The following is an 11,921-nucleotide window of genomic DNA, read 5'->3' as shown; positions in this document are numbered from 1 at the left end:
CAAAGGGCATGGGGGTGGTTGGATATCTGCCACTAGACTTGCCATGGATGCTCATTAGCTGGAGGACCACGTGCTAAATAGTGTAATTATATATATATATATATATATATATATGTAAAAAGAAGATGGAAAGGAAGCGGCGGGGGGGTAAACTCCCCATGCTGGCTTAGCAGTCAGGGAGCCCTGTGCACATCCGTGCTGTGAACGGGGAGAGCCCACCAGCAGCTTTTAGGTGGATATTTGGGAAGTTGTCGCCTTGTATGGGTGCAGCAATAAAGGGGTTGCGAGAATGAGGATATTTAGATTAAGGGCTGGACTGATGTATCCTGCTCGGTTGCATCTTGAGCTTGAGCTAGAGGCCAAAACAACACAAGCCAAAACCCACCCAGCTGCTCCCCACCATCATATTTGGTGTGGCGACCCAAAAATCCATCACTGGGGGGCTTGGTCTGGCCAAATTCTTGGGGAATGCGTATCACCTCTGGGATCATCGAGTCCAACCTTTGCCCTGACACCACCATGGCAACTAGACCAGGGCACTCAGTGCCATGTCCAGTCTTTTCTTAAACCCCTCCAGAGATGGTGACTCCACCACCTCCCTGGGCAGCCCCTTCCAATGGCTAATGACCCTTGCTGAGAAGAAATGCTTCCTGATGTCCAACCTGACCCTTCCCTGGCGAAGCTTGAGGCTGTGTCCTCTTGTTCTATTGCTAGTTGCCTGGGAGAAGAGGCCGGGTATCCCTCCTGCCTGCAAACCCGGAGGGTCCCAAAGCTGAGGCTGGAGTTGGGGTAACGGGGACAGGCACATGTTTCAGGGCTTGGCTAATTGGCAAAGGGTCTGACCCCCCCCCAATGCATGGCCATGACCCTGGGTTTCTTCATCTCTCACTGCTGCGGGTTTTTTTTTTTTTTTATATGCAAAGATCCTTGCATTCATGAGCTGGGAAGTATGAATTATGCATGTGCTTGGTGGCCCTGTGAACCCGGCCGCGGCAGTGACTGTGCCCGATAATGAGGTGGGGGAGGCAGGGGAAGCACCAAGCAAAGCCCACCGCAGCTCCCACTAGCGTTCCCAGCCCCGTCGAGACGGAGCATCCCTGGTTTTGTCCCCCTGACCCCAATATCCCAGGGACTGGGGGCTCGGATGTACTAAATCCTGGAGAGATGTAGGACTGGGCTATCAAAACCCCGACGGGTGTTATTGCCAGGATTATCCTCATCACCAGTGGGTTTTTATGGAGCTTGGGGTGGGGAAACACGGGGCACAGGGGGAGGTGAGGAGGTTTTCTGTAGGCAGCGTGTCTGGGTGCTGTTGCCTTCACAAATCCAGGATGGGGGGGGACCAGAGCCTGACTGCTGAGCTTGAGCTGTGGGGGGTGATGTCAGGAAGGAAGATCCCCATGGCAAAAATGCAGGGCTGATGTATAAATGTATATTTATAGGTAAGGAGGACGAGTGGCAGTGTGAGGGAGCGCGGCCGTGGCGGCTCCGAGCAGCGGTGACGTCTCGGCACTTGTGACTCTAATTGAATGTAATTGCCTCTTCCAAATTTTGCTAAAACCTTTTCAAAGTCCCCTGAAATTAGGGAACATCGATAACGCCGCTCCTTGGGGTTTTCAGCTCGCGTCATCCCTAAGAAATGCGATTAATTTTTTACGAGCTAATCATCTCTCTCAGGCAGGTTGTCAGCCACGGATCTGTCATCGCTCATCAATAATGAACCAACCTGAGCAGCTCTTTCCCCCTCCAGCCTCCTGCATTATTCACCACCAGGTCCTCAACCAATGGGGTGTGCGGTAGAGTGAGGGGAGCCAGGGATTTAATTGATGTCCTTTGTAATTACCTGTAGGAAGGTGGATGGGGATGAGGAGGCAGGGCTGGTAGGTGCTGGGGGGGAGGGTGAGAGGGGCAGGAGGTGAAGGCAGGTGCAGGACACCATGGGAGGTTTCTTTTTTTGGCTCACTGCTGTGGTGGGTTGGCATCTCTCCATGTCCCTCACCTTGGGGGCACGTTGGGAAAGCAGGCAACACCTCTGCCCAAAATGAGGAGAGACTCGCCTGTCCCCTCGGTCATCACTTTGGCTGTGCTGGTGCTGAGAAGGTCCCATCCTATAGCCTGATCCCTCGCCATGGGAAAGATCTCAGCATCCAAAATGCACACAGAGGGGTGGATTTGGGTTGTGGGACCTCCGAGCCCACCGATCCTCTCCCAGCTGCTGGGTAGGGCGGTCATGTCACTCTTGAGATGGCACCAAGTGGAGTCAGTTGATGGTGGCACTGCCTCTCTAATGCTCCTCATTCCCATGGTTCCGGGCTAAAAATCACCATGTTTTCATTTAAATGGAGGTTTGGGCAGCTATAAATCCCCCATTTTTGATGCGAGAAGGCCTGATGGTTGTTTAATCACTTTGGGATGAGGCCCTCAGAGCATTTCCAATTCAGCGAGGAGGGAGAGGAGCATCTGAGCAGTGGTGGGGGCTCTCCTGCCTGCTTGGTGGCATGGGGGTAAACTTAATCACATGGATTTCCCTAAAAAATAAAGGTTCCCCTAAAAAAATTAAGGTTTCCTTCTCGCCCAGGGAAGTACAATGGAGCAGTGGAAGGGCTGGAGCAGTGACAGCAGTGGGGGAGAGCCCAGGAGGGTTCAGGCAGCTGGGCTGAAGGGATCCAGATGCTCGGATGCTGTTGCTTTGGGATAAAAGTGGAGCCACTGATCCTTCTACATCCCAGCCAGCCCCAGTCTGTCCCTGCACTGCTGCCAGCCCAAATTATCGCATATGGGCTGAAACTCCTGAGCCGCCACGTGTTTGTTCGGCTCCTTTGAGGCTGGGAAATCGCTCGCGGCGAGGTTGGCAATGGAGCGTGGTAGGGACTGAATCTGCTTAATAATAATTAATCATAATAGTAATAATAATGCTTAGCATTCGTATGAGGCTTTGGAAAGACGAAGCGCTGCACGGCTGCTGGCTAATCCTCGAGGATTAAGAGTTCCAGGAGGAAAAGGCAGGGGAGCACCCTGTCCTCGGGCTCCTCTCCCCCCACATCTGCTCCCCAGGGATCCTGGCCTGGGGCTGGATGGTCTCAGGGCACCACAGGGAAGGAAAGCAGCTGGGCAAACCACCAGCATCCCCCAGCACCGGGCAGGATTGGGATAAAACCATGTGGTTTTTGCAAAGAGCCGTCCTGCAGCAGGATATACACCGTACTGGGGTACCGTAGGAATCGCCGGGATCTGGCTGTGCTGCACCGTTATCTGTTTCCACGGTGACAATTAGCCAAGAGGGATGGGGAGGGTGGCATGGCCCAAACGTGGGCACAGCACTTTGAACTTGGCTGGTGCCTCCATGCCGGCGGTGCCTGATGGGACGTGTGCTGCCTGCTCGTGTGTGAGCGCTGACATTTTGGGTCGGGAGCTTCCTGTCACTAGAGATTGACCGTCCAGCCCAGGACAAGCCTTGTGCATGGCTTCTCCCTTCCAGCTAAGCCAATTTGCCCCAACCAAGGTCCTGAGATCCGCGGCTTTCAGGCTCCCAGTGCCACCACCTGCGTGTAGGACTTGTCCCCAACATCCCTCACCCTGGGGACACACGTGGTCCCTACCCTGAACTGAGACCTGGAGCAGCTCAGTGCAGTGGGAATGGTGTAAACGGATTTTTTCCAGGGCAAATCTGGCCCTTGCATAATAGACAACCCCCTACCCAAGACCTTGCAAAGCCTCTGGGTAACCCAAAATGGTTCTGGGTACCCCAGCACAAGGCAAAACATTAAGTACAACCTTCTACTGGGGGAAATTTTTCTTTTTCCTTTTAATTAAATTGTCTGAGGAAGCCAAGACAAAGACAGAAAGAGACCGAGACTGTAAATAGTATAGAAAAAAAAAAAGAGAGAGCGAGAGAACCGCTTGACGGAGGTGTAAACGCCAGGTGGAGCCGTACGGAGGAAGAGGATGAGGAGGAAGAGGCAGGCAAAGCTTCACGTTAGCTCCAGGATCACTGTTAGGGTGAGTGCCAAAACTAGTCTGAAGCCGCAGTGGCTGGTCAGTGAACCTAGGCAGGAGGAGAAAAGGGAGGGGGAGTTTAGGGAGCCATGTCTTGGGTTCAAAGCAGGATGGGTCATCACCTTTTTTTGGGGGGATCCCCCTCCTAAACTTGCTATGGAGCTTGTGTGGGGTGGGCAGCAGGTCAGGGATGGTGCAGGGAGCATCCACGGGGCACCTTTTGGTGCAAGGATATCCCTGCTGCCAAGGGCAAGGACTTGGGGCCATGCAAGGAGAGATGCTCAAGGGCTTGAGGTGATGCAAGGAGAGATGGCCAAGGGCTTGAGGTGATGCAAGGAGACATGGCCAAGGGCTTGAGGTGATGCAAGGAGAGATGGCCAAGGGCTTGGGGCCATGAAAGGAGACATGTTCAAGGGCTTGAGGTGATGCAAGGAGAGATGTTCAAGGGCTTGAGGCCATGCAAGGAGAAATGCTCTCTGCATGGTCCTTCCCTCTCCAATGGGGGGTTCTCGTCAAAATACCAGTGCCACCATCACTCACCGTTGGAGTCCTCTGTTCCTCTGGGAATATTTGGGTTTTCTAATGGGAAAGAAATAGCAGAAAGACAGTTTTATTGGCGGGGGGAGATGAGTGAGGATTTATGGAGGGAGGGGTGAGCCCCGTGGTGCTGCCATACCAAAAACGATGAGCCGGGTGTGGGTGTCGGTGGAGCCCAGGGGATTCTGGGCGGTGCAGCGGTACATGGAGCCATTGAGCTCAGCCGGCACCCTCTCCAGCACCAGCTCTTTGCCGTCGTGCTCGGCACTGCCGTCAAGGAGCCGGCTCCCCACTCGTGTCCAGGTGAAGAGGGGCTCAGGGAAGACTTCGTTCTGCGGGGAGATAAGGAGCTGTGAGATGTGTGTCTGGGGTGAGAAAACCCTCTCTCATGCCTGGAGCAAGGACAAGGTACAGCTGAAATGCCCAGGGGTGCACCAGTGTAGAGACCATGATGCAACCCAAGGCCACCAACCCAACCACCTAAAGTGCTGGTGTCGATGCTGGTGTCGATGCAAGGCTGTCCGTTGGCATGGCATCACCCATGGCAATAGGGATGGATGGGGATGCTGACCTGGAAGCCCTGCACCAAGATCCGCACGGTGTCTCCAACACGGGCTCTCGTTGGGGTCATCGTGATCTTCGGGCCCTTGGGAGCAACTGCAAGGGAAGGGGACAAGAAGGGACATCAGCCGAGTGAGGGGTCCCTGGTGCCAGTGGGTGCCCTTGGTCGGGATTAATAATGGTTTGATGAACGATCGTGGCAAGGGGGTGGCACAGCGTGTGCCAGTTGGGGGGGCTGATGGCTGGATGATTGATGGACAGGCTGGCAGACGTCCAAATGATTGATAGACAGGTAGGCAAGGACCCCGCAGGCGGATGAATGGGAAGACTGCGAGATTGATAGATGACTGTAATGGGATGCATTGATGGTGAAGGACATACTTCCTAATCAAGCCCCTCTCTGCTCAGAAACAGGGGTCAAGAGGGGTCAGGTTGGTTTGAAGCCATGGAGATGGGCACCTCAGAATAGCATCCCCAGGACAAGGTGGCCATATCCATGAAAGATCCATCCCTTCGGTGTTGGAGCAGGGGTGATGGGCTGCAGGTGGTTACACCATGCTATGGTCTGTACTGAAAGACAGCTTTCTGTACCAAAGCAAGTGGTTTGTCTTGGTTTTCTTGAGGGTATCTATAGTGCACATATACTATTTTTATATAGGGAGGGGGTTAATGGGGGATCTGCTGTGATGGGGCCAAAAACCTGGGTGTGGATGGTGGTGGTGGGGTGTCCAATGAGGTGCATAGGCTGGAGGCATCTTAGGGGATGAGGAGGGCTGTGGATTTGAGGGAGCGGTGTGGGGTGAGATTTGCCATTACAGGTATTGGAGCTATTGGGGATGAAGCAGCAACCCATCAAATTCTTGGCCTCATGGGGAACCCCAGATACTGGGAAGCTGCAGAAGGTATGAAAATGCAGGACTTAGGTTATTTTTTGGCTGGTTGTATGCTGGGAGAGATCTTTAATGCTCGGTGAGGAGAAACAGATAACAGAGGGCCATCTATCAGCAAGAGAGCTGCTGCCCTCCTTGTTGGCTGCCAGCCTCCCGTTGACCTCCTCATTACCACCAACCTCCCACCAATTGAGGTGGTTGATGAGCTGAAGGAAAAGCGACGGAGCAGCAGCACTGAGAGGCTTGTGTGCACCGAAACCCGCGCCAAAGATGGGTGGAAAGCCAACGAGGCGAAGCTCTCCGGGAGATGGTGCATCATTGCCGATGCAGCGAGCCGAGTGCCCTACTTGGCCAGGAGCAAAGCCCCGTCTTCTCCACCCAGCTCAAGGGGAGGAAGGCTGGAGCAGCCTAACCAGGAGGGTACCCCGGAGCTGGGACAACCCTCATGGAGAGCTCAGCCTCTTCTGACAAGGAACCCCATGGCTGGGGGGCCCTCAGCACCCCCCTCTGCAGGCTTGCTCCCCTTTACAGGGCACCCTGAGGCTCAGAGGACTTGGGGGGCAGCAGTCCCACAGCCTCCTTCCTTACCTCCCCCATGCATGAGGGGCTCTGCACCCCATAGACTCCAGGACAACCCCCCCAAGCACCCCTATAGCTAGCACCCAGCCCCAGCTTGCCCTCGCCCCCAAACTGCCCTTGCCCTCCTGCTCCCTGCACCCCCTCCTGCCCCACACCCCCCACCATGCTCCGTCTCCCCTACAACACACAGCAACCCCCTTCTCTTGCCTGTTGGACCCCCCCCAAAACCAGCTGCCCTCACCTCTACTTTTGTGGAGCCCCAGCATCTCTGCTTCCTATCATCATGCAGCCCTACGTGGCACCCTGCTTTGGCTTGCGGGTGCCTGAAAACCCCCAAAAGAAAAGCAAAAGTGCAAAAAATGCAAAAAAAAAAGCAAAAAAGCATGAAAAAAAATGCAAAAAGTGAAAAAAAAGACAAGAAACCCCCCAAACCCAGCCGCGACGGCCGCGCTTACCGAGCGTCACCTCGGACTGCATGGGCATGGAGAGCGCCGGGTGCTTCACCTCGCAGCTGAAGAGCGCCTCGTTGTCGATTTGGGGGTTCAGGGTCCAGGTGAGGGTGGCCCGCGCCTCCACCGTCCCGTCGCTGACGGGTGCGTGAGTGTGGCGGAAATAGTAGATGGGCTCCGTCACGTGCACCCACCGCGGGAATTCCCGGCTCACCACCGTTTCGGGGATGGTTTCAGTGACGGGATCCCGCTCGGCCGCCAGCCCCCGTGGAGGGTCTGCTGTGGCCAGGGATTGACCACCTCCCACCTCTCCTTCGGCTGCCAGCGATTTTGGCACCTTGGTGTCATCCAGGTCACGGTGAAGGAGGTTACGGGGTGCCCAGCTCCCGGCGCCGGCCGGCGGCTCCGGCAGTGGGGTGGCCTCGATGGGCTCTCCGTCCCGCTTGAAGTACACCTGCGTGGGGACAAAAGGGATGGTGAGCCCGGTGGGGACAGCCACTACCCTGGACATTGCCAGCATCCCATCCCCTTGGGTAGCTTTGCACAGGGCTCCTTCCCAAGGTCCCCATGGAAAGATGCTGCAGGGCAAGATTTAGGTAGCAGGAAGCTGTTTGCCTTATTATGCCTCCAAAAGCAGCACATATATGTTATATATTTTTAATATATATAAAGATTAAAGACCGTGGGGGCTCACCAGTGGGGCAGGCTTGCCGCCGGAGACCACGCACACCAGGGTGAAGTTCTGCGCCTGGTAGCGGCTGAAGGGTGCCGGCGTGTCGGCGGCGAGCACTGAGATGGATGTCGGAGGAGCTGCCAGGGAGCAGAGCCAGGGTGTCAGCACAGTGTCCTCGACACCCACCTATCTCCATCCCTATCTTCATCCCCATCCTCATGCCCATCCTCATCCCCATCCCCATTCCCATCCTCATCCCCATCCCTGTCCCCATCCCCATCCTCATTCTCGTCCCCATCCTCATCCCCGTCTCTATCTCCATCCCCATCCTCATTCCTGTCCCCATCCTCATCCCCATCTCTATCTCCATCCCCATCCCCGTCTCCATCTCTGTCTCCATACCCATCCCCATCCCTGGGGATGGGAAAATGACCCAAATCCCTGCCATCCCCCCACCCTGAGACCCTGCAGCCCTTTCCGCTCCGGTCCCACCCAGTGAGGGATTGCACTCACCCATCACATTGAGGAATACATTCCCAGAGGCCAGGACCACTTTCTCCCTCGTGGCTCGGTCGTAAATCCCCACGTGACACTCGTAGGGCCCGTTGTCTGAAATGCGAACCTCGGGGAGGCTGGGGAGGAGAGACAGAGCTCACCGCTTGCTCCCCCCTCCATCCCCACCCCGTTTTCCTGGGGGATGCAGCGGTTGGCAGCCGGATGTCAAGGCGTCGGATGGAGTTGCTTTTCGCCGGTGATGGGGATCAATAAACTATTAATAACTGCAAAGGCTGCAGGAGAGAGCTGTGTAATGCGGTTTAGCAGCTGGAGTTTACCGGCACTGACAGCTCCTCGGGAGGGTAAGTAATTGCATTAGCGAAAGGAGAAGCGTACGGGAGGTAAAGGCACCGCTGAGAGCAAAAACCCGCGAAGCGTGGACGTTACACGCCTGCCAAACGCCGCTGGTAAAGGCTCGGCGCTGGACGTTACAGACCGCTCGGGTGGTGTAACCACCGTAGCAAAGCGTGGGGGATGGAAGGCATCAAAAGCCTGAACTCCAAGGAAACCCAGAGCATGCTGGTGGAGGTGGAAATGCTCGCGCCGGCCGCAAAGGAGCCGCTTTGCTGGTCGACAGCATCATCCCACCTCACCGGTTGGCACCATCATCCCACCTCACTGGTTGGCAGCACCATCCCACCACACCGGTTGGCATCTCCATCCCACCTCACCAGCTGGTAGCACCATCCCACCACACCGGTTGGCAGCACCATCCCACCTCACCGGTTGGCAGCACCATCCCACCTCACCAGTCGGCAGCACCATCCCACCTCACCGGTTGGCACCTCCATCCCACCTCAACCGTTGGCACCTCCATCCCACCACACCGGCTGGCACCTCCATCCCACCTCATCAGTCAGCCCCACCATCCCACCTCGACAGCCAGCAGCGTCCCACCACAGCAATAAGGATGAGGGCAATTCCTGCACGGAACACCCAGCAAACCGTCTCCAGCTTAACCTCCCCCCACTTTTCCAGACAAACCCAGGCGTGCACCTTGTGGCGCTTCCCCAGCCAGGGGCAAACACGGGCGCTGGCTTGGGGATCCTTTCCAAAAGCCCCTGGTTGCCTTCCCATGCCTCCTCCTCGCCGTGCGAGCCCCCTGCCAGCACAAACAAGCCCCTGACGAAGCGAACAGTCACTTGGCAGCTCCTTTTAATGGCCACGACGCTTTCAACTACGGCTCCACCATCTGTTCCAGCCTCTAATTACCCACACACAAAGCGGGAAATCATCCGCACCCTTCGTTAGCAGCATGTGGGAGCGGTGCCAGCAGTTTCGGTCCCCGCCGAGCTAGGGACCCCTCTCCATACGGCGGCTGCCCCTCGCTGTGAGAGATGAGCTCTTAGGGTTCGCGCACAGATTTGGGTGTAAAATGGTCCTAATTGGGTCGATTTGGGTGTAAAATGGGATCTAATTGGGTCGATTCAAGCTTCGCCAGGGGAGGGTCAGGTTGGACATTAGGAAGCATTTCTTCTCAGCAAGGGTCATTAGCCACTGGAAGGGGCTGCCCAGGGAGGTGGTGGAGTCACCATCTCTGGAGGGGTTTAAGAAAAGCCTGGACATGGCACTCAGTGCCCTGGTCTAGTTGCCATGGTGGTGTCAGGGCAATGGTTGGACTCGATGATCCCAAAGGGCTCTTCCAACCTGAGTGATTCTGTGATTCTGTGATTTGGGTGTAAAATGGGATCTAACTGGGTCTCTTTGAGGCTTCTGCGATCAGCAGGGACCGGAGAGGGGGGACCCTCAGCCCTGCAAAGCCAAAACGCTGCCCGGCGTGTCCTTTGTGTCCTCTAAGCACGCTGGAAATAAAGAAAAACATTATATAGATACTCATAAAGCAGCGCCTTACTTGACAAGGGTGGGTTTTTAATCAGAGGAGGGGAAAAAAAAGAAAAAAAGCCGGGGTTGGATATCTCTGAGCTTTGCTCTTCACATCTGAGCGGGCGGCGTTCAAAGCCGGTATGAAAAGCAGCAGCCCCGGCAGCCCTCTGCGCTGCGCAGATAAGAGCCGCGCCGCCCGGGATAACGCTCCGTGGGACGGCTCTGACGTGACCGTGCCGTTAAAAAGATTTCCTAAAAAAAAAAAAGAAATGCTGAAAATAGAGAACGATAAAATGAAAGGGAGAGAAAAACCTGAGAGGAAACGGCTGGGAAGGGACTGACCTATCACCAAACCCTCAGGGGAGCCTGAAATAAAGCCAGACCCCTGCCCCAAAAAAAAAGCATCAAGCCAACGATTCAGAAAACAAGCTCTGAGAAATATCTCCATTCTCCTCGGGCATGTTGCTGTTTTTCCTCTGAAAACAACCGCGAGAAAAGACTTTTTACCACGAACATCTCCGGCTCCACGGCTGATTTGCCGGCACCGTGCTGACGATTACCGAGGCTTTTAAGCGCTTGGTCCTAGGGCAGCAAGATTTTCTGCTTGCAAATTCTATTAGTTCTACAATACGCAGCAAAAAGGAGAAAAATGGAGAGTTTTGAGCCAAAAAAAAGCAGCTGTTTTGCCTCGCTGGGGCGGTACAATGTCCTTGTCCCTTGCTCAAGGGATGCTCGTGGCCGGGATGTCTCGCTCCGTGCACGGGGGATGTTTTATTCTGGTTTAATTCCCCGACTTTCCCGGTGCTCCCTGCTAGAGGAGAGGCAACGGCTCAACTCAACGCCGAGGAAAACCACGGGGTTTATGGCAGGAAAGCAAGGCTGTTGAGTTAGGGAATGTGTAAATCCCTTCATGAAGCCGCCAAAACAGCCTCGAAACAATAATTAGTCGTGTCAGAAATTTGTACGACAGCCGAGTGAGCTGCTGAGCGGAGCCTGCGCTACCTGGGGGAACAAAACTCAAGGAGCGGAGCAGCCCCTGAGCATCTCCTGAACATCCCCTGAGAAACCTCTGATCATTGCGTGAGCATCCCCCTGAGCATCCCCCGACCCTGCTCTGAGCATCCCCCTGAGCATCTCCTGACCCTCCAGAGCATCTTCCTGAGCAACCCCTGAGTACCTCGAGCTTCTCCAGAGCCTCCCCTGAGCAGCCTTTGAGCATCCTCTGAGCATCTCCTGAGCAACCCCTGACCCTCCTGAGCATCCCCTGAACATCTCCTGAGCAATCCCTAAGCAGCCCCTGAGTATCTCCTGACCCTCCTGAGCATCTCCTTAGCAACCCCTGAGCATCTCCTGACCCTCCTGAGCATCTCCTGAGCAACCCCTGAGCATCCCCTGAACATCTCCTGAGTGTTCCCCAAGCAACCTCTGAGCATCTCCTGACCTTCCTGAGCATCTTCCTGAGGAACCTCTGAGCATCTTGAGCTTCTCCTGAGCCTCCTCTGAGCAAGCCCTGCGCATCCTCCTGAGCAACCCTTGAGCATCCTCTGAGCATCTCCTGAGCAACCCCAATCACCTCCTCTCCAACCCTGCTTTCCTGCTTCTTTTCTCCACTCTATATTCACATTTCTTCCCATGTAGCCATCTAACACACTTGCTCTTGCTTATACTTAGCTCTAAGTGCAGCAGAAAAAAACAGCAAAAAAAAAGCCCCAAAAATTCAAATTCCAAAGAATTAGAAAGAATTTCATGCTTGTACACACACTCATCCAACGGGATGAGCCATGCTGAGCCTTTCCAACCCGTACACAAACATTTGCAGGTGCAAAGTATCACATCACCTTGAGAAAATGACTGTGT

General features: G+C 55.0%; 1 protein-coding gene across 1 annotated transcript in view; it reads right to left on the bottom strand.

The window, feature by feature from the left end:
- Positions 1 to 3,971: 3,971 nt before the first annotated feature.
- Positions 3,972 to 11,921, bottom strand: part of IGSF21 (immunoglobin superfamily member 21) — a 48,922-nt gene continuing 40,972 nt past the window's right edge. Inside the window, exons 5-11 of the mRNA XM_068415086.1 lie at positions 8,199 to 8,317; positions 7,707 to 7,822; positions 7,019 to 7,466; positions 5,105 to 5,190; positions 4,673 to 4,865; positions 4,537 to 4,575; positions 3,972 to 4,045 (exon numbers count right to left, since the gene is read on the bottom strand). Of these exons, the coding sequence (XP_068271187.1) occupies positions 3,972 to 4,045; positions 4,537 to 4,575; positions 4,673 to 4,865; positions 5,105 to 5,190; positions 7,019 to 7,466; positions 7,707 to 7,822; positions 8,199 to 8,317 (1,075 nt within the window). The remainder of the gene's footprint in view (positions 4,046 to 4,536; positions 4,576 to 4,672; positions 4,866 to 5,104; positions 5,191 to 7,018; positions 7,467 to 7,706; positions 7,823 to 8,198; positions 8,318 to 11,921) is intronic.

Source organism: Nyctibius grandis, chromosome 17, assembly GCF_013368605.1.
Source record: "Nyctibius grandis isolate bNycGra1 chromosome 17, bNycGra1.pri, whole genome shotgun sequence".
Classification (NCBI taxonomy): Eukaryota; Metazoa; Chordata; class Aves; order Nyctibiiformes; family Nyctibiidae; genus Nyctibius; species Nyctibius grandis.
The sequence above is the reverse complement of the archived record's forward strand: the minus strand, read 5'-3'. Positions and strand labels throughout refer to the sequence as shown.